Here is a 21,851-nt window from a genome sequence, read left to right on the forward strand (position 1 = left end):
TTCTGCCTCCTGCATACCTGCCTTAGTGGCATCAGTAAGTGGGATGTAGCCGTGGGAGTCGAAGGGCATGGACAAGAATACCTGCAAATCGTTTAAATCGGAACCATTGTGAGCGGTGCAGTCCATGTCGCTAGTGTACCAGCAGCTGCTTAGGGTCTGCTCTGGTAGTAATCAGAGCATCCAGTTCCTTACGTTGTTGATAACATTGAACAGAACATTCCCAGAATGGACGAAAACCCAACTCCTAGGAGCGCGGCAATGCGTGTGCCACCACCGTCTCACTTGAGGGGTCACCTATAGGGAATGCTCAAGGTGACAGGAGGGTCTGGAGGGACTCAGACACACTCAGTGGTGCCCCAAGACATTTTTCATAAGGGTGACCTGATGGAAATCTTGGGGTGGCACCCCAAAACAAACACAAGAGGCAGGCGGGCTGGTGGGGGGAGGGCCCCCTTTGGCCCCCCTTGGCCACCCCTTGGTGGCACCTCTGGACGATCTTTGCAATTGGCTGAAGCTCTATTGAAGTCATTGCAACTCCTATGGAGACATGTTCGGTCCAAAGACTATGTTTTGTTGATCAGCGCAGATTTATCAATTTGGAAAACATTCAGGCAAAAGGGAGGCAGTGTCTTTAACCTAGGGATAAACATTATGCATTGTGAGCAACAGGCCAGGCATACATATTCACCGCTCCTCAGTTATCCACAATCACACAGATCACCATTTCTTACTTACTAAGAGTCAATAATCACTAGCCAATGCCTAGTGGCGAGTGCACATTTTGAGGCCTGGTCCACACCTGCAGCCACAGCCAGTCACATCTCAGCTGCTCATGTGCAGTGTCTCTCTTTTTCTGGCCTTAGGCTTGATCTCCACTCCATTGAGCTTTGACTTTCATGGGCCAGCGGAGTCCTGATGGTCAGACTGATACAGTCAAAGTGCAATGTCAATGTTTTGACCAGTATAGTATTTAGGATGTTTGCCGCCTTGGAGGATCGCATAGCAGATGACAGACATGTCTGGGAGTCGGCACTGGAATCTTTAGTCCTTAAGAGCATCAGAAAGCAAACTCAGATAATGGTGGATCCCCCTGAGCTAACGGACTGTGGTAGACCTGGGGTTCAAAGATGCTTCTGGAACCTTTCCAGGCCTGGAACACACTTCAGGATCATAAGCTCTGAGACATTTAGGATGAATTAGTTTCACACGCAGCGATCCACTGTGGTAAGGCCACACGGACACCTTGGGAGTGTTCCCAGTATTTGACTAAAATGACCTATTGCGGATAACTCTGTTCCTGTGAGCAGAGCAGGATGAAGAGGAGGAGCAATCAGGGCTAGAGGCTAATATGCGGTTGCTCTGAAGTGGAAAAGCTTGAACCCCAATGCAGCCCTACCAACATTGTCGGGTGCAGGATAACAGAAAGAGTAATGTGGAGGATTTGTGGATGCATCAACGCTTTTAATCTAGTGGCCCAACTTTTCGAGAAGAAACCCCCGCAAGGAAAAGACCGCTCTGCCTGCTCATAAAAATGAGGGTACGTCTAGGGGCTAGCTCCAGATATTGCCCAGCACCTCTTGAAAATGTGTGCCTTCTGGGGAGAACTCTGAAAACAAGCCCCTACCAAAGAGTATGCTGACAACCAAGTCCACTAACAGGAATCCCTGAAACCCGTTCAGAGCCCAATACGCCAACCTGGACCAGCAAAGAGGCAAGTCCGGCCGCAGTGCAACCACATGTCATTGACTGCTTCCTGCATCGGTGACAAGGAATGAGGAGGAAGCAGAGCACAGCAGAGCCAGGACCGAACAAAAGGCACTCCGGTGGATCATTGCACTGAATTACGGCATCATAGAAGCAGCAACATGGGAAACACAAAGCTGTGCAGGATGCTGAGGACTTCCGCCTGACTCCAACATGACCGTCTGGCCTTTTAAAGGCATGCCCTACGAGACAAGACACACCTGTACTAAGTGCGGGGACGCTAAGGGAGCATAAAAGAGACGTTTCCCTAGTGAGTCGTTGGGAAATTGGAGGAGATGACGACATAGAGTGCCAAGATCAGAAGATTTTGAGAGCAGTTGCAGAGTGACCATGGCGCTATTTTCATCGGCGGTCAGATCCATTTGGCAGAGCGAGCAATGTGCTATAGCTCTAGGAGGCTAGATCCACCTACGCGCCATATTCCTACAAGGCCTTGTCCACTTGGGAGCAGAGACGTAGTGGGGTATCCTGGCATTTAGGAGTCAAGAAGTGGGCTGGGTGCTGCATGCCTGCAACCAAGCTGTCAAGAAACAAATCGGGTCCTGAACCCCTGAGATGCAGAAACACTCCCATCCAATCCCCTGTGAGGCTGATTCTGGATTGGACTAGGAATCCGTCTTTCACCTTCCCTGAAGCGATTAATAAAGTGCTGAACCTCATTGCTTGGGTTCAGTGATGGGTCACTTTGACACACGAGGGCGACTAGATTCGTACACACAATGCAAATTCGTGTCTGGTCAGAACAGGTCCAACAGCCACAGGGCTATTGAAGAAATGTGTTCTATATTCACTTTATAATGCTTCATCATGACAACGTACAGGAAGTCCTCTGTTGGTCAACCCGGAAGTGAAAGATAATAACATCAATTGCATATTTAGGCCCTATGGATCCCAAAAGGAGCTTTGTGGGTTTATTCAAAAATACATCTGACTTACACTGTAGAACATTCAAGCGGTTACCAGTGGCATTTGCGGGTGTCACCGGTGCAGTGCGATGACGCCAGCGGGTTTGCTAGGAATCCTCTTTTTCAATACAGCTAGGCACACAAATACTAGGGAATTTTTTAACTCAGTAAAATATCCAAATGGAGAAAAGGGGCTGAGGAAGCACTGCAAGGGGGGTCTGACCCTGGTGCTACGGCCAATGTGCATACAGCGGGCATTCAAAGTTAACTATATGTTTTACCAGGCCAGAAGGCCCCTGGTCTTCTAACCCGATGGCCATAACCTAGACAATTGCCTGGAGGCAGGAAGAAAGGCTGGATGTTCCAGTTCGAGTAAGTGGCTATTTGTGTGCGCACACTCACTAGGGACAGAAACTTTTCTAACTCAGCTCAAGATCTATAAAAATCCAATTACAGCCCAAGCATTATGGGATGGAAGCGGCAGAAGGCAGGCTGTTCTGATTATTTCAGGAAACGGCAAGCTGGATACCCCCGAGTTCTTCAAAACAAGGCAACTTGGCCTAGAGTCAGAAAACATCCTGATTGTGTAGCAGCCAGACAGTCTACGGCCTCTATATTCCCCGTGAATTCCTCACGCTCGCAGCCTGCCGGCAGCCCATCGCTCCATTGCAGCTCAGTGGGCCCTCACCTCCTGGAAGTATTTGCATGCCTTGAGCCTGGTCCTATTATCTGGACAGAATTATTCAATTGCACATATATAATCTGGGCGCATAAGGCAGAGAGTCCATCAGTTTTGAGGAACTCCCAAACCAGCATTCAGCAAATTGAACTGGCCTATGACTGCAAAAAAGGAACACCTTTTCTTATTGAAAATTGAGGGCCAATGAACTGGTTGACTTGGTACCCACAATGAAATGGAATTACCCCCCTGACTAGTGTTGGCTGCTCAGGGGTGAAGACATGAGAGGAAAAGCAAGAATTGTGGATTAAAGTCTATTTGACTTATCTGTGTCATTGGATATCCTCCCTCTGACAGTGGAGTGTCCAGACTCTTTTGACTGGGCTGGCCCAAGTGGGGCACTGACTTATGTAGGGGTGGCATGCAGTACGAGCGCAGTGAGATAATGATCATAGTCTAAAATAATAGGGTGGGCCCTGGGGTGACCAATCAGATTCCAGGGGTAGCACGTGCCACTCCAGGCCACTCCCTGGACACACCTATGCCCTTGGAGCCCCTCCATGTGAGCAACAGTGGTGCCCCGACAGTGTTAAGCTGCTGGGCTTTGGTGCATAGAGAGATTGCCCCAGGGAGGGGATGCAGACCAAGGCTTAAATGCAAGCCCATTGCCCTGAGTGAAGGAAGGAGGTGGCCTAGCCACAAGACTAGATGCCCATTGCCCACGTCTGCTTTTCAAACTCTCATCCTCATCGCACGCCTAGAAACACTTGTGTACAGGCGCATTATAAATGACTTATCATATCGTATCATATCTGGTCATGGTTTACTCATTCATACGTTTTCACAATTGAAATGGTTTTTGACATTTCAGTGTGATGGGGCAGAGGAGGCGGGGGAGAGGACTTGTTTTGTGATGGGACCAATAGCTTGATGGGACGAGGGAGCGGCTCTGTGTGCTGCTCATGCAACAGAAGAGCAGTTTGTGAGAATCTGGGTTTATGGGCGGTTTTAACCAGTTTTTATTTTTAGATTGTTTTTGGATCCCTGTGTCATAGGATCTGTTGTACCAGATAGCTCCTATAGAACCTTCCTTTAAAGTTATTATAACTGGAAGCATCCTTGAAACTAAATAACTTTTGTGGTGCCCGCCTTGCCTCTTCCAGACTGCTCAGGCAATATGCCACGCATAGATGCCAAATGGTGCCTCCATCGTTTTCGTAACTATCTGGCTTCTCCATAGGTTTGGCTGTTTCAAAGTTTCCATGACTTGGTCAGATCCCGGCACATACTTGCAATATTTTGCCCGGGATCACATAATGTGATTGTGTGGGAAATCCTTGATTAGCTCTTACGACACCTGGATCCACAGTCCGCAAATTAACCACTAAACCACCAGTTCTGTAACTGTTGATGACTAGTCCATCGCCAACTTTTCCATGCTGCCCTCTGGTTCACAGAAAGTGTTCCGATACCACTGAAGGTCCGTTTTGGGTATTGCATTGCTTATTACTAAGTACTGCATCTTGTAAACCCAATTTGCTTGGACTTAGCTCAATGTTTCACAGGCACATGTATGTATGTATTTATTTGTAGAGTACAACCAAGCCCTGAGGCTTCTGGGTCTTAGCTTAAGGATATGGTTACAGGTTAGTTTGCTGTGGTCGTAATGTCACATAACAACTCAAGAACGTGTGTATTACATCTCCCTTATGTACAGAGAGAAGCATGAGAGACATCCCATTGTTTCCCCTTGTATCACATGCAAAACATGTCTGTTGGCCCCCAAACCAGGAAAATGCAAGACACCCAGTGTAAATAGGTAAGCTTTAGGGGGCGACTCAAGATACTGCTTTGTATTACATGGGCGCTTTTTTTGGACACTATCGCCATCTGCCGTTACTGAAGCACCCGTTTTGAGAATAAAAGTCAGAGTTTCCAATTTTGAATTTGTGGCGTGAACATATTTGTTAGTTCACATACAGGAAACGCTTCTCCAGATGGGCACAGCAAGGCACACATTGCAGAAATGCATTGTCTCGAGAGGAAAGCTCAGGGGCAACGTGCTCGCCTTGGAAGCAAGACGACACGGAGCAACACAGGTTCGATCCCCGGGTCCACAATTAGAAACCTCTGGGTATTAAGCGCGTTATAAATAACATAACATGTCTTCATATCATTCAACAAAAGCACAGGGGCAACCAGTGGTTAGACGAAACGGTACTATTTATTTCCTACAAAAACTTTAAAAATTAGCAGAACCAGCACCACCGTTTTGCTGTATACCACAGCCTACTCATGGCCAACTATCTGTTAGGCATAGTTAAAAAGCGAATCTCCTTACCCTCTGCTTGGTATCTGGTCATTGCACTGAATGCAATAGCATCAAATGAGAAACCAGATTTAAAAAAAAAACATTGAAACAAAAAAAACATTGAATGCTTTTTTTTCGATGCTTTTTTTCCTCTGGTATGGCATTAGATGCTATTGCATTCGATGCAATGACTATAAAAAACCTCCACTTCTTTGCTCCTAATCTTAAACTATGTTCTCACTTTGAGGGGCTCTGAATGCCCGGGTGCTCACTCCCGGAAGACATTAGCAGCAGAGAGCCTAGAAATTGAGCGACACTACTTTGCTACCTTTGAGTCTAGCAATGGATTTCTGACACTCTACCAAATGGAAGATGGAACCAAGGCCCAACAAAATACCAACATTGACTGCAACATTACTGTGTCACAACTTTACTGACAGTTTAGCAATACAGCTCAATATTCCACTAACACTAAGACCAGCAATTGAACACCGATGACCCACATGGGATCTGACAACAAAGCTCCAACACATTACCAACATTAAATCTAGCAATTGAGCTTCACTATTCTAGCAGCTCCAAATCTGGCAATAGAGTTCCACTACTCATCAAACATGGAGCCCAGCAACGGAGGGCCAATGCCTAAACAACACGACATTAGACATCAGAGCTTCAATACACTCTCAACATTAAATCTAGCAAAGGAGCTTCACTATTCTAGCAACTCCAAATCTAGCAATTGAGCTCTGCTGCTCCACTAGCATGGAGCACATCAATGGGGGGGTCCAATGCCAAAAGAACATGAAATTAGACAGCAGCACTTCAAAACACTCTCAACATTAAAGCTACCAATGAAGCTTCATTGTTTTTCTCCCCAGTTCCCCTCCCTTTGCCTGGCCGCGCTCTGAAACACCTCTGTATGAGCGTGATATAAATAAAATATAATATCATAACATATCACGATTCTAGCAACTCCAAATCTAGCAATAGAGCGCCACTGCTCCGCTAACATGGAGCACAGCAATGGGGGTTCAATACTAACCTATATGAAATTACAGAGCAGATGTTCAAATCACTCTCAACAATGTCTCGGGAGGATAGCTCAGGGGCAATGTACTCGCGTTGGAAGCAGAGCAACACAGGTTCGGTCCCCGGGTCTGCGCTTAGAAACCTATGTGTATTAAGCGCATTATAAATAATCAATCATATCATAACATTAAATCTAGCAATGGAGTTTCACTATTCTAGCGAATTCCAATCTATCAATAGTGCTCCATTGCTCCTCCAACATGGAACCAAGCATTGTAGATCCAATCCCTAATCAACATTAAATTAGACAACAGAGTTTCAATACACTTAACATTACATCTATCAATGGAGCTACACTAATGTAACAACCTCAAACCTAGCAATAGAGCTCCAAAACTAACTAACATTGACACCAGCAGTGGAGGTTCCCAACTAACCTATATGGAATTAGACAGGGCTTCAATACACTTTCAACATTACCTCTAGCAATATGGAGCCGAGCAACAGAGCTCCAACACTTAATCAACATGCAATCATGCAACCGAGCACCAATGCTCTATCAACATTGAATTCAGCAATGGAGCATTACTAATTTACCAACATGGAGTCTAGCAATAGAGATGTACTACTCTCCTAGCATGAATTCCAGTAATGGAGCTCCAATACTGAAGTGAGATGGAATAAGGTGACCACGCCCCATTGCGCTATCCACACTGAGCCTAACATTGAGGCTTCACTGCTCTACCAATATGGAATCTAAGAATTGGGATTCAATACTTTACTAACATGGAATCAGCCAAGAGAGCCATAATACATCATCAACATATTCTGCTTACATCAAGTCTATCAAAGGAGGAACAATACCAGCGCTGAGTCTTGGAAAGGGACCCTACCACGATTGTGCTTAGATTTCCATTTCTCCAGCAGTATGAATTCTAGCAATGGAGCTCTAATACTCTTCCAACATGGAATCTCACACCAGAGCTCTTACAATAAACATCACCTCAAGCTACGGACGTCAGCTACAGCAGTAGTATTAGTAGTACTTGTCATTTATGTAGCGCCTTTTCCCATTACTATGGTCTCAACGTGCAACCAGATTAAAACCTTCTCCATTACTTATATGGCGAATAGCAGTGCAACTCCAATACCATACCATACCAACACAATAGTATCCCTTCTATTCGGAAGACGCTAGTCCAGTACTGGTTTTAACTTTTAATTCTGGGACTTGTCCTGTGTTTGTAATGGTGAAATCCAGGAGTACTCGTCCGAGAAGCCTGTGATCCACCAGAAGTAAGGAAAGGTGCACACTTGAATTACGACAGTGCAGGAAGGAAAACAACAGAAGACAGGCCTTCACTATCTATGCTCCAAGACTCTGGAACCTCCTCTCTGTCGGCATCAGACTTGCCCCATCACTTCTACAGTTCAGGACCTACCTCTTCAACTAATCGCTCCTCCTTAACACCTAGGGCCACATACCTTGCAATCCCCACCCTACCTGGGACTCAGTGATCTGCTCCCCACTGTCTTCCTTCCATGTGCTGCTAATTGCAGACCCTCCCCTTTTTGCTCACCGCTATTTTTTTTCTCTGCTTCCCTCACTGTGTTCTTCCCCCTATGATTGTGAAGTGTTCCATTGCGTCCCACAGCTAGGTCAAAACATGTTTCCATGTCATGAACTAATTTAGCTAGATTTTAGAAAGCATGTCGACTCGGAAATGATGCTTAAGAACAACTCATCGACATGGTAGTGTTTTACTTATGATTTTTTACTGTGTTTTAAAGATTTTGAGTACTGACAGTGAGAGATTTTATTCTGAATTTTAAAAATGGGTAATTTTCAAGTGAAATGCTCACATGTCCACCTTTGTCTGTTCTATAGCAGGGTCATTTGTACCACTTATATCTGCTTTTGGACGATAATAAATTGATTGAAACAACATTTTGACCCCATAGTGACCGTTATTGCATACATGCCAACTCCATCCCAGTCAGAAGATGGTAGTCCAGTACTACTGTCAACTTTGCATTCTGGGACTTGTAGTCCTGATTTTGTAAAGATAAATTCGGCACTACAAATTTGAGAATTCAAAATTAAATCCAGGTCTGGATTAGCATCTCCTGACGGAGGGGGTCAGGTTGGCATGTATGATACTGGCATGTATAAGCGTGTATTCCAATATCCATGCATGGGCCAGATGGCCACTTACTGCCTCCCCCATTCCCTCCTGATGCTCTAGCCCCAGAGTTTCCCGCCCTCCCGTGGATGATGGAGAATGGCCCGGTCTACACATATAATACCACATGAAGGATACTGACCTGCAGCGGGGGTGGAAATGGTGGGCAACACACGCTCTAGGGAAGGAAAACGATAACATCAACACAGAGGAACCAAAGAATGGTCAAGGGTCAGCATTCAGCTCCTGCAAAGTGCAAGGGTTTGCATTCAGCCTCCGTAACATTCAACTACGCACATCTGAAGGTAAGTGGGGACCACTTGGTATCAACGTCCAGTATTTTTTTTGGGGGAGTCCAAGATGTTGCCTGATCACCTTGTGTACCTCACCTTGATGTATGTGCCTTCTGCATCAGGGGTCTGCAGCCTGCCAATCTTCAGATTTTTTAGACTATGACTCCCATGATCCCTAACAATTGACTGCACAAGCTGATGGGATTTGTAGTCCAAACAGCTGCAGACGCGACGTTTGCAGAGCCCTGCTTATGTCATGGCCATCACTTCGTAGATGTGAACCAGTGGTGGAATCCCATGAATTGACCAGTCACTGGCAGACAGCCATACAGCCTAAAGTTTGAATTTTGAGCTCATGTTCCTAAAGTAAGTGGGATCAATAATCAAGAGGGATTCAACAAGGGTGCGTAGCTGAAGTATGGAAGCAGGAGAGGGGGCTGGAAATTGACCCCAACTTGGACGAGCAGAGGGTGGCAGGTAGGAGAAGTAGGCGCATTTCTCTCGTTTGTCTTGCAGCGTCTGCCTCTCTTTTTGTGTCTTAATCACAGGCGCCGATGGGTCAAAAAAATCATATGCCCTCATTCGTTCATCAGCAAATGCATCAGAAAAATAAATATGATATCAGAAATGTCACAAAAAGTCTTTCTGCGTTTTTCTCCCGCATCTGCTAGTTCTCTTGCGGGCCATGCGTCCTCTGTGCTGGCGGATTCACCACGGTTATAGTGGTGACGCCGCGGCGCAGCCTGCTGAACGGGCAACCGCAGCGATTCTGCTGGCACGTCAAGCCTTGTGATGGAGTGGTAGCCCAGGTCAAAGCAGAGTTGGGGTAGCCCCCTGCAAAACATTTCTGAGACAATATTTATCATCAGGTTATTCTAGGTGGAGAGGGTTGCTTTGGGCGGCAAGGAACCTTTCCAGGAGCCATAGAAATTCAATGAAAGTTATTTTAATTCATTTTGTCTTTGCCAGGCAGGGTGTAAAGAAAACATTGTTCGCAGGCATGCAGAAACCCTAGGGAGGGAGCCGTCACGAGCTTTTCCGAATGTCCGCGGACAATCATGTCGTCTCAGCGGGGGAATCCCACGTTAAGAGCCCAACCACAAGCTAAATAATTGGTCGCTCCTCACGTCGGATTCTGCCCAAACAGTTGGATGGGGCTGTTAGCAAAGTTCAAAATGGAGAGTGGGTCGATGAAACAAGGCTGACATGAAAGGACACTCTTCACCACTGTAGTACCCATGCGTTCCAGTAGGAGGCAGGAGAGGTTTTACTTTTTACTCTCATTTGACGGCAATTAGCCTTTTACAGTCTGTTTGTGTGGGCATTTGTATTGCCTTAACGTGGCTCAGTACCACTCCCTTATAAACAGCCACTAATTCCAGGAACTTTAAGCATGTTCCATTCAGGGGTCGAATGATAGAATAATTAGCGGGACTACGTACCCCGAACCCACCCGTCTCCCCCCACCTCAAGCTTTCCTACATTATGTGTAGCTTCCGATCCACAGCACAGCATACAACATCACAAGTCCAACGTGTTGCCATGTTCCCATCCTCTCTCCCTGTGATACAACATACTGATGTGTGAAAAAAATGACTGAAAGCAGGTGCTTTATCACAGCCAATTGTCAGTCTGTCTTTTGGAAATTAAAACAGATATTTAAAATAGTCCCTGGCCAGGTGTTAGCTTTTAATCCAGTCCTGGCTTTTATGTTCAGACCACTTTGCATTCTTGTAATTGTAGGCCTACATTTTTAAATGAAAAACACTACTCATACATGACAGGAATTCATAATGAAGTGTTAGCAAATCCAGGCTAGGCATACCATAACATGGTAAAAGAGTCTGGCATTGCCCTGCTTTGACCTCACATTCTCTGATGTCACTTCCTGTGGTCTTGCACATTTCATATGCCATTAGGTCCCCCCACTTATTCTCTAGCGATGGGGTCGTGTTGTGGCTGCATGGGCTGGTAGTCAATGGGACCCAAAGTCTTAAGAGATTGAGGGGCTCATAGAACAAAAAAAGAATAAAAACGTTCTCTACTAGATCGTATGGCCCTGGTCTTCATGGTATTATGTCTTCTTCCCTACCTAGATCAGTCTAATGTATGCTTTCAGAGCACTTTGTACTTTGGCTAGCAATTACTTGCGGTTTTACACGATTTTAGAGTGACCATATATATATTTTTTTGTTTAAACCCGGACGGGGCATCGAAATAGAAGTAGGACTAAAATAAACACATACAACGTTAGTCCCACTTCTATGTAGCTGGCCTGTTGGGGGGGGGGGGGACTTTAAGTGTGTGTGCTAACATGCACACTCCTCTCATTGGAGGAGAGCGTCGGGGAGGTGAAAGGGGTGGAAATGGGGGCGTGAAAACCATTTCACGTCCCCTTTTGTGCAAAAAAAGTAGCGCTGGGACCCGTTTTCAGGATTTCGAAATACAGTCCCAGCAAAAAATGGGACCATAGCCGAAACCCCGGACGGGGTTTATAAAATAAAAAAAACTCCCGGGACCCCGGGACGTTGAGTGATTTCCCTGGACTGTCCCGGGAAAACCCAGTCGTCTTGTCACCCTACACGAGTTAAGCCTGAATATTCGATTAGCGCGTACGATAGGCTGTGTTGGTTGTGGGCAGAGACGTTATTCTCTTGAGAATGGCCCATCGATTCATTCTAATATCATCCCTAGCTGGGGGTCTAATGACATGTATCTCTCGGCGTTAGTGGTGTGATAGCTCAGCAGGTAGGTTGAGCATTGCCACTGGAGCTCTTTGTGCATTCCGCTATCACAGGCTTGAATCCCAGCAGTGCTGACTCAGCCTTTCGTTCTCCCAAGTACCTTTAAATTGGGTAATACTAAGAATTCTGATTAATCTGCTTCTAAGTGTGAGGAATCAGTTACGAGGAGCTATCTAGAAACATCATTGTACTGTCATTATTACAACACATAGTTGTGCTGTGGTTATGTTTTGGTCAGTGATTGGAGGGGGGTCCCCTATACAGAATACCTCTCCGCTTCTCCTTTTTTAGACTTTCTTGGACATTTCTCTCTCAATCCTGCACTTAAGAGCTCTAGCTCCATTTTAAAACCAAAACTGCACAATTAAAGTTTTTGAAACATTATTTCCCGATGCCAAAAGGTTATCCCCGCAGGTTACAGGACTGGGCTCATTTACTAATGTAATTCGAGTCCTAGAATATTTGGTTGAAGTGCTGGAGAGCGAAATTAGGAACACTTTGTTTCAAAAACAGTATGTATTCAACCGATATTATCAACGGAAACCCTTTTTAAATGGCGGATTCCATTTCGAACCTCAAATCTGAACATACATTTGAAATCAGTAACTGTCTGCTGGGAGTAGGTCAACTGCGTTTAAAGGCAGGGTAAATACAGGGCTCAAGTTGAGGGACCACGCGAGTGGACGGCGTCCACCCACTTGTTTAGTGAGGGCGGAAGACATCCCCCTATGTTTTTATGGAATTAAACATATATATATGGGGCTGATTCATGGAATTATTTGCGCCGAAAACAGTGATTTGTGCGCCATTCTGCCTGCAAATTCCCATTTGTTAAGCAGGGATTTTCAGGCAGAATGGTGCACAAATTCCCGTTTTTCGGTGCAAATAATTCTACACGCAAGTGTGTAGCTACGCAGCCAGGGTCCCGGGTCGCACGGTTGAAAGGAGACACGCTTAGCAACAAAACCAGAGGAAGTCTGTATCAAAACAACATTAAATGTCTGTTATGTTCAATTCTTGTGACGTCACTCATCAATGCGTGCGTGACAGTGCCCCCCCCTTTTTTTTATTTAGACCTCGAGCCCTGGATAAATACTTGTTTACAAATGGCTTGAAAACCCTGCTCGAGTGGAAGTAGGTACGCTGCAGGTTACTTCAGGTGCTATTCCAAGAATAGACACTAGAGAGCAGTGAAGACTCAGTGATACGTGGTTGAAGACTAGCCTAATATTCCTAACATAAAGCCCCTGCTTATTCAACCCGATCCTTCAGGACTGCACAACACAAGTGAAAGGACGGGTGGGTTTCGGTGGGAAACCTGCAGCCAGATTTCATGGTTTAGGTCTGTGGTAAGGCACAACTAATGGAGATGTGTTGCTTCACAGCACTGAAAGGGAGACCAGGAAGGGGCAACATGGTGGTGAGTTCCATGGTAAGAGGATGTGCAGTTGACCAATGGCTGTTTGATAGAAGAGCCACACCTCCTTGGTACACAAATCAACATCGCATAACATCGGAAGGGGAATGAACATAAGTGCAACCTTACATATATGTAGCCATGTTATCGGTCATGTAACTCAGTGCTTTCCCCCAGAAGCTCACTGTCTCTGGAGCTCTGGTTCTCTCTAGGCTTCACTACTGCAACAGCTTCTTTCTAAATCTGCCTGCCTCTACTCTTCGTCCTCTACAACTCATCCAGAACAGGACTGCAAGACTTGTCCTTGGCCTCAAGCCCAGGGATCGTATCTCACCAGCTCTGATATCTCTGCATTTGCTCCCAGTGGCAGCAAGGATCAAGTTCAAGACCCTCTGCATTGCCCACAAGGCTTTCTGGGGCCTGGGACTGAAATACCTCCAACTCTCTCTACAGAAATGTCTTCCTACTGGAGCCCTCGCACCTCCACCTCCAACTCATTAAGTGTCAGGCGTTTCTCCAAGCAACGGGTTGGGGGCAGATCTCTTTTTTCAGCTGGGACCTCCCTCTGGAACAGCCTCCCTACCTCCCTGAAACTTGAGCAGAACCATCTCCAGTTCCGTAAGCACCTCAAGCCCTTCCTCTTTGCTTCTGCCTCCTCTCTTCCCCTCTCCTGCTGATCTCCTGTCTGACACGAGCATTGGGCACCTGGCTACCCTCTGAATTCGAGCCCAGGTCCCTGCCTTTTGAGTTGCATACCCACACTGCCTCCTGGCACCCCCACACATGTGGTTTGTATCTGTAAGTCTACAGTCCCCTTTCCTGCACTTATTACACACTTGTTGCCTGCACTTCTAACACTCGTACTTGCCACCTGTTAGCTGCACTACTTGTTTATGCTGATTCCTTGTCCTGCACTTGTCCATCCTCCCACTCCCCCTGAACTGCCACTTCTGCCCTCCCCTGTCCCCTGCACTTGCACAATGTCGATGTCACTAGGTCCTGTAAGATCGCTGTTTTTTGTCCTCCCTCTGTTCCCCTCACTTGCCTGGTCACGCCTTGAAACACTTGTGTATAGGCGCGTAATAAATGCCATATAATCCACTGCTGGGCCACAATGAGTCAATAAGGCGCGTTTCTCTGGGAGTCTGATTAGGACATGACTAAGATACTGAGCACTAGGGTAGTCAGGACTAGGGAATCACCTGCAATCATTTGAAATGATGAGGACAATGTATACAGTTTGGAAGCCAGTGATTGCATTAAGCTGATGAAAAACCAAGGGATGAGGGTGGACCCTTGAGGTAACTTGGCGACTTTGGGGTGTGACCTTTGACTACAGTGGTGCTCAAGTCTTTTAGGAACGAAGATTTGCAGTTGTATTTACTTATTTATGGAGTGCTTCCACCATAGCGCCTAAACACAATGAACTAACAGCAGCACTATAAAATTGACAATGATAGTAAGAGCAAGATTCCAAGACAAAGGTTGCTCCCACAATGCCAGGTCATTATGTATTTATTTATTTATTTATTATTTCTCAGTTGTATAGTGCGCATAGCCCGGAGGCATCTGAGCATTTTGGTTTTGCCGCAGCATCTTGACCAGGATGGGGCGGCCTACTGCATCCCAGGCCACTGATAGATCCAGTAATGGTGGGGCCGCAGCTGTGCTGTTATTCAGAGCCTGCACTGGTGCAGGTGCAACTTTTCATTGTGTAGAAACTAGAAACACACTGCACAAAAATAAAGGATTATGTCAATGCATTTTTGCACCAACGCTTTCCCTGGTGTAAAAAAAAAAAAAACATTGAAAGCATTTCTTTTTCACATTTGGGCAAGGTTTGGCCAGTTGCTAATAGTATACAATATTGCAATTGCATCGTTGAACCTTTTAGCTAATATGGCTCCATTTTGGGCGCCTTATAACACAGCTTCCCTTTACTTGCCAGTGTCTAATCTGTCTATAGATGCAGGCCTTTGTCTTTCACTGGGGGATCTCAGGGACGAGGGACCACCACCACCACTGCAGGTGACTAAAGCTTTGCGTTTCTGCTACTGGTGTATACTGTAGTGTCGGAAAGCACCTAGAATCAGCTCGAAGGCAGCAGCGCTATATAGAACACCAACAATAGATAGACAATGTTTTTTATATTTCCAGAGCAGGGAACATGCCCCAGAAAATCTAGAACGAGGTTCTCGGGAACTTGTTCACCAGCTCTGATGTCAAGGTCACTGAAATGGTTGCAGTGGACGTAAAAATGCACTTTAAGAATATTTCTAAACACTTCAACCTTCTTTGTAATTAATTTACACACATATCTGCATGCATGGCCTGCTTACTGAGTAAGAGTTATTCATATATAGTGCACATGAGCATGTATGTTGTGGCTTAGAACAACAACCTTATCATTTGACCAATGCGTGACATCACAACATTATCAGTGTGACAATGTGTGAGATTTCAATGTATTCTGTGACACTATCTAGAACACTTTATTGGGAGTAGAGCAAAGCTCCTATGTGCATGTAGTATTGAACATTTTAGAAAGTAGAGTCTTTGTTACGTTGCATTGTTCTGCTAAAATTAGGGAGGGAGAATACTCAAGTCAAGGCTGCAGTGATCGAAACATAAGTTGATGGCTCCAGCTGGCTTTGATGGCTCCAGCTGGCTTTGTTAAGCAAGTCAGCCCCCAATGCCCAGGCCCCTTGCTCATAGTATTTGGTTGCTTCCTGATCTGATGGTCTTTCAGAAAGCCATGAAGGCCTTCCCCGTTTACCGATCTTTCCCGTCTCTTCCGTTTTCTGAGTGCGGAACCTGATCCATGCTATGCCTCCACACATTTTGTTCTGTTTGGTGCTCATCGAGCTTTGATTGTTCACTCACTCACTCCCTCACTCACTTACTCACTCACTCACTCACTCACCTTCTGAGCCCTCGTAGAATCTAAAATGATGCATCCAATGTTGAGGATGGCGGTTCTAGTTTAGTGCGTATTTGCCTTTTGAATCAAGTTAACATGAACTAATTTCCCTACATGAAAAACATCAATTTCTCATAAAACATGTCCTGACAACATTGGTGTGCGTTCAATAACTATGCACAGGGATTCACTGACAGCCTCGAAACAGAGCAGAATTCTAACATTTCAGATTATCCGGGGAAATCATCACATGTACAATCAATGCCTGAGCTGTCAATTTGTCCCAGGCCAGGCTTGGTTCTGTGCTGTGGGAACCGTGTGCATGTGTCCCACACATCCTTCAGAAACATAGGTGTTCTGCCTTGTTTGCTTGTGGTCTATGAACATGTGTAAGAAGTATTGTATACCTGGGGTGGGGGCTTCTGATTTTGCCAAAACTAAACTTGTTTCTGACTGCCTGCTGCATGCACAGCCTCCTGACTTGATGTATGGCAAAGTGATGTTGCACATACTCTAAGCACACTACACATATATGTGTGTGTGCACATACACGCAGGTGCACTATCCATCTATTCGGGCCACAGGTCTTTTGAATGAGTGCCCCCACATCTCGGCCACTGGATATGTTGCTGGTTAGTGTTTGGCCAGCACCGCTGAGGGTCTGGGTGCATTCACAGTCTTACGCCATCTGCTGCCAGGGAAATGGCATGGGGGCATGGCAGTAGAGGGGGAACTGGGTCCAAGTGTCCTTCTTGGGGTCCAGCAGCTGATGTTCACTCTGTATGAAGGTGAAGTAACATGTGCTAAAAATTGACACCCATACATGTAGAAATAGAAGAGGGTCAGGCGACTCGCACACTCCCCCATCCAGTTGGATGACATTACTTGGCCTTCCAGTTGCCATAGGTGCTTACACGTGGCATAAAAAACTTGGCTGGCCAATTAAAATTCATTGTAAACGTGTATTCCATTTGTGCACATGCCTATGGCATATCAGGGTTGCACACAGCACCTATGTATTTTTCATATGGCTATATCAGCACGCATTTGAAAAACCCTTAAAAGTAAGCCTATAGGTATGTCTCCTTAAGGATTTATGACTTCGTAATGAGTAACTTCATCTTGGGGCAGGAGTACCCGAGGCCCATGGCACACTGCCCTTACCCACCCCCTCATCCCATACTCACTGTAGAGGAATAGGCTGGTGTTTGTAAATCCCAACTTGTTGGTGGCCACGCAGGTGTAGTTGCCGTAATGCTCCTCGGTGACGTTGGATACCACCAGGACGGAGTGGCTGCCAATGTTCTTGATCTCCAGGCCCTGGGCGCTGTTTACCCTGAGAGTCCAAGAGAGAGAAACAGCCAAGCGAACAAAATTACCAACATAAGTAAAGGAGCCAGGTAGCATAATAAGAGGACTTTATTTCATGGGTACTCTCTCGAAACACTCAGTGGTCCCCAAACTGAGGGCCTCTAGTACTCCCATAGGCTCTACCCAAAATAGTCTTTAGTGACTGATTATAGGAGTTGTAGTCCAAGCCATCTGGAGGGCCTCTATTCCAGTACCCATGTGCGTAGTTGAGTGGCATGACCAGAATAGGGTCTGGTGAATTTAACAAAATAGGTGCCAAAGGCCAAAACAAGAATTTGGGTGCATTGAGTACAGGATTCATCAGAAATGGCTTTAGGATAAAATGAATCATGCCAGAATTGGCATCAAAGGAAATGTGTTCAAGGACCATAACCCACCCTCCATTACAGTGCTTTCCAAGCCTGTTATGCTGCCCCCTCCCATAGGCAAACATACTGCTGTGCTCCCCGTTTTCCCCTAAATGGAAGAACTGCTTATATTTTTCTATTGGACACAGTTACAGTCTTTCCATTTGAAAGGGCCTCCAGCCTTGCCCAGGCATCCTTTGGGCCCCCTAACGGGGCCCGCCCCTCAGTTTGAATACCTCTGTAATAAGAGGTGTGGTCTGCCATTCATTGTGCCTGACTGTCTCTTCCCTCGTTTGGGATTGCTGTAGAGAAAGGAATACAGGGAGAAGGAATTCAGCACCTTACCACCTTCCACCCTAATACTTAAGTGTGGTAGACATTTTAACTCTGTGCAATGATTGTCCCTTCAGTGTATCACAAACCCTCAGGAGCGCACAGCCCAGGATTCCTATAGAGCCAATCGGAAGAAACTCTGGCCCTTTTTCAGTTACAAAGGGCGTTGCTTTGAACCGGAAACAAATGTAACGTGTCCCCCCCAAAGAATATTTTAACTTCCCTTGTTCATGGCTGAAATTGTGCATTCAGATTGCAGACAAAAGTTGATCCGTGTGACACGGGCCGATAACATGTGTTACAGCCCGATTCCAAGCAGCGAGGACAATTGGGCCACATTGCCTTGCAACTGCTGAAAAGGGCAAGCAGAATTATGATTATGTATCTATTTTTCCGTGTGTTACCTTTTTTGGATCAAACACGCTGTGTCCTCTTGTTGGTCAATGGACCATGAGATTGGATGGATGAAATGTTAAAATTGGCTGACATGGAAAGATTGATATATCGTCGGAAGACGTCAATGGTCTTTTTTGAGAAGATATGGGGTAGATTCCTGGACATGTACTAGCTCTGTGTATGCTTTACTTTATGGGGGCGAGAGTGGGCTTATTAGGACATGTTGACTGTATGTAGTATCTGTAGAGTGTTGCAAAATGCAACAATTGCTAATAGATAACAATGAAGCAGCCCTTGCTTATCATATATATGTATGTAAGAACTTGGAGCCCTATAGGTTGGGTGCTATGTTTCCATAACAACGCCAGGGACATCTGCAATAAGTGATGTCCGTTCTCTCACAGTCACTGAGCTGAGCAGTGGCTACATACATAGTTGATGAGTAAGGGTCCTCCTGGCTTTGTGGACAGGGAACTGTGCAGTTTGGCAAGCTCCCTACACAAGGACCTTGAACAAGGAAGTTCCAGTAACTTATTTTAATCAGAAATTAAATGTCTGCTGTCAGTTGTCTCATTTCACATGACCATAACCCACTCCCCCTTTCCCAGACAAGTAGCTCTCCCCTGTCTCCCAGCGCTGGCAGCTAACCGATCTCGGGCTGTACGCTCTGGATAGAAAAAAACCCAAGTGTCACTAAACCGCCTAGAATCATACCGGCAAACAGGACTGAGGTGCTTCGTGCCTGCGACCGCCATCACGTCAGACCTGTATCATTCCACTAAACCTCCACAATTATCCCTTCCAGAACCATGTGGCCCCGTAAGTAGCAGTGATGCGCTATATAAGACCACCTTGCATCCTAGGAGCAGCCCAGGGAAATGATGTAGTTTATATTCTTCCCAAAATGCATTGCAAGAGTTCGTGGAATTCCACCAAGGGCGGAGGATTCTCCTCTTTGGCAACATGGAGTTGGGCCGAAGGATAGAAGTAGCCGTTTGTGACACATAGGCAAGCCCCCTGCTAAGATTCTGCTGTGGGAGTCTTATAACCTTATTTTTAAAGTTGGGAGCAAATGATTTCAGGGGAGTAAAAAGTTAATTCTTATTCCTAAGGGGGTACTGTTTCAGGGAATCCTTTTGTAGGAAATACCTCTGTGCAGTTCCAATCTGCTCGAATAGGCAGTCTTCCTTCTTTAATTCTTAATGTATCATGGGAGTGATATGAAGCTGATGTGTTCTTTCCAGCTTCCCGAGCACTACCAAAGAGGGTATGTGCCATGGTCATGGCATGCCCTTTATCCTACGCACCCTTTTCTCTGGGTGAGTTACCACTGGACCACATGGGTTAGAAGTGCCAAACTCTGGATCTGAAAGCAGAGGTCAGCTTGAAAATGATATATTTGCATTTAGGTAATGCATCACATGTATTGCAGGGAAGCCCACATGCACTTTAGGGTTTTGTAGGGGGGGGGGGGATTCACATTTCTGTGCTGCAACTTCAGCTGTAGCTAAAACAAGGGCATTACCTCTTTGGCAACATGGAGTTGGGCCGAGGGATATAATAGGCCTTTGTGACACATAGGGAAGCTTCCTGCTAAGATTCTCCTACCCCCTATTTTTAAAGTTGGCAGTAAAAGATTTGTGGGGAGTAAAAAAAATGTAATTTTTATTCTCAGGGAGGTACTTTTTCAGGGAGTCCTTTTCTAGGCCATACCTCCTTGCACCTAGTAGTTCAAGCAATGGAAAGACACATACAGTTCCTCTGTAGGTCAAATGGTATCACCCCATTACTTCGCAGACCATCACTGCGAATCCAAAAATGTCGAATTTTTAAAGCACCATTTGACTGCATATATATGTCGGGTGGGGGGGTGATAAGCTAAACAGAAATATGGTGGGGCATGGAGGGCGCTGTGAAATGGGGTAAAACAATAAACAAAAACTCGACATTTTGGGATCGCAGTGATCACATAGATCTGGCCAAATGGTAATATCATTTGAGTTCCTTCCTGTAACGCTGCTCTGCTGGTATCACCAATGCTACTATATCTGTACTACAATGTGACTAGAAGCAGAGTATGATATGCTCTATGTCTTTTGTTTCCTTTTTCTGCTGGGAGTATTTTTACTGCCTAATGTTTTTATGTTGGGAGTAGTTGCCTGTTGTAGGTGTTAAACGTGGCTGGTCATTGCTTGTCTGTATGGCTGGGTTTAGTTATCCCTTGGTGTAAACCTAGATGTATCTGTTCTTTGGTGTAGGGCAAGGAGTAGAGGCTACTTGGCGTAAGACTGGGTGCAGTTGTTTCTTGGTGTAAAAATGGATGTAGTCGGTCCTTTGGGTATGCTTGGGTGCAGTTGTTCCTTGGTGTAGGATTCGGTGTAGCTGTTGCTTAGTGTAGGGCTGGTTATAGTTTATCATTGGTGTAATGCTGGCTGCAGTTGTTCCTTGGTGTACGGCTGGATGCAGTTGTTCCTTTGTGTACAGCTGGATGCAGTTGTTCCTTGGTGTAAGGCTGGTTGCAGTTGTTCCTTGGTGTAAGTCTGGGAGTAGAAGTTACTTGGTGTAAGGCTGAGTGTGGTTGTTTCATGGTGTAAACCTAGATGTAGCTGTTCCTTCATGTAGGGCTGGGAGTAGAAGTTACTTGGTGTAAGGTTGGATGTAGTTGTTCCTTGGTGTATGATTGGGTGCAGTTGTTCCTTGGTGTAGGATTGGGCGTAGCTGTTACTCAGTGTAGGACTGGTAATAGTTTATCCTTGGTGTAATACTGGTTGCATTTGTTCCTTGGTGTAGTGCTGGGTGCAGTTGTTCCTTGGTGTAGGGCTGAGTGTAGCTGTTCCTTGGTGTATGTCTGGGTGCAGTTGTTTCTTCGTGTAGCACCAGGTGCCACTGTTACTTGGTGTAGGGCTGGTTGTGGTCGTTCCTTGGTGTTAGGCTGGGAGAAGAGGTTACTTGGTGTAAGGTTGGGTGAAGCTGTTCCATCGTGTAGGGCTGGGAGTCTAGGTTTACTTGGTGTAAGGTTGGGTGTAGCTGTTCCTTGGTGTAAGGATGGGTTTAGTTGTTCCTTGGTGTAGGGCTTGGAGTAGAGGTTACTTGGTGTAAGGTTGGGTACAGTTGTTGCTTGGTGTAGGGCTGGGTGAAGCTGTTCATTGGTGTGTGGCT

General features: G+C 45.8%; 1 protein-coding gene across 4 annotated transcripts in view; it reads right to left on the bottom strand.

Annotated features, from left to right (window-relative positions):
- LSAMP (limbic system associated membrane protein) overlaps positions 1–21,851 on the bottom strand; it is a 1,269,728-nt gene that overhangs the window by 138,429 nt on the left and 1,109,448 nt on the right. For 2 of the 4 annotated variants that reach the window (XM_069635910.1, XM_069635912.1), the window contains exons 6-7: positions 17,433–17,589; positions 9,014–9,049 (exon numbers count right to left, since the gene is read on the bottom strand). In XM_069635910.1, coding sequence (XP_069492011.1) covers positions 9,014–9,049; positions 17,433–17,589 — 193 coding nt within the window. The remainder of the gene's footprint in view (positions 1–9,013; positions 9,050–17,432; positions 17,590–21,851) is intronic. The other 2 variants (XM_069635911.1, XM_069635913.1) reach the window with 2 other exon arrangements.

This window comes from Ambystoma mexicanum, chromosome 7p (genome assembly GCF_040938575.1).
Source record: "Ambystoma mexicanum isolate Mex_15411 chromosome 7p, UKY_AmexF1_1, whole genome shotgun sequence".
In the NCBI taxonomy this organism is placed as follows: Eukaryota; Metazoa; Chordata; class Amphibia; order Caudata; family Ambystomatidae; genus Ambystoma; species Ambystoma mexicanum.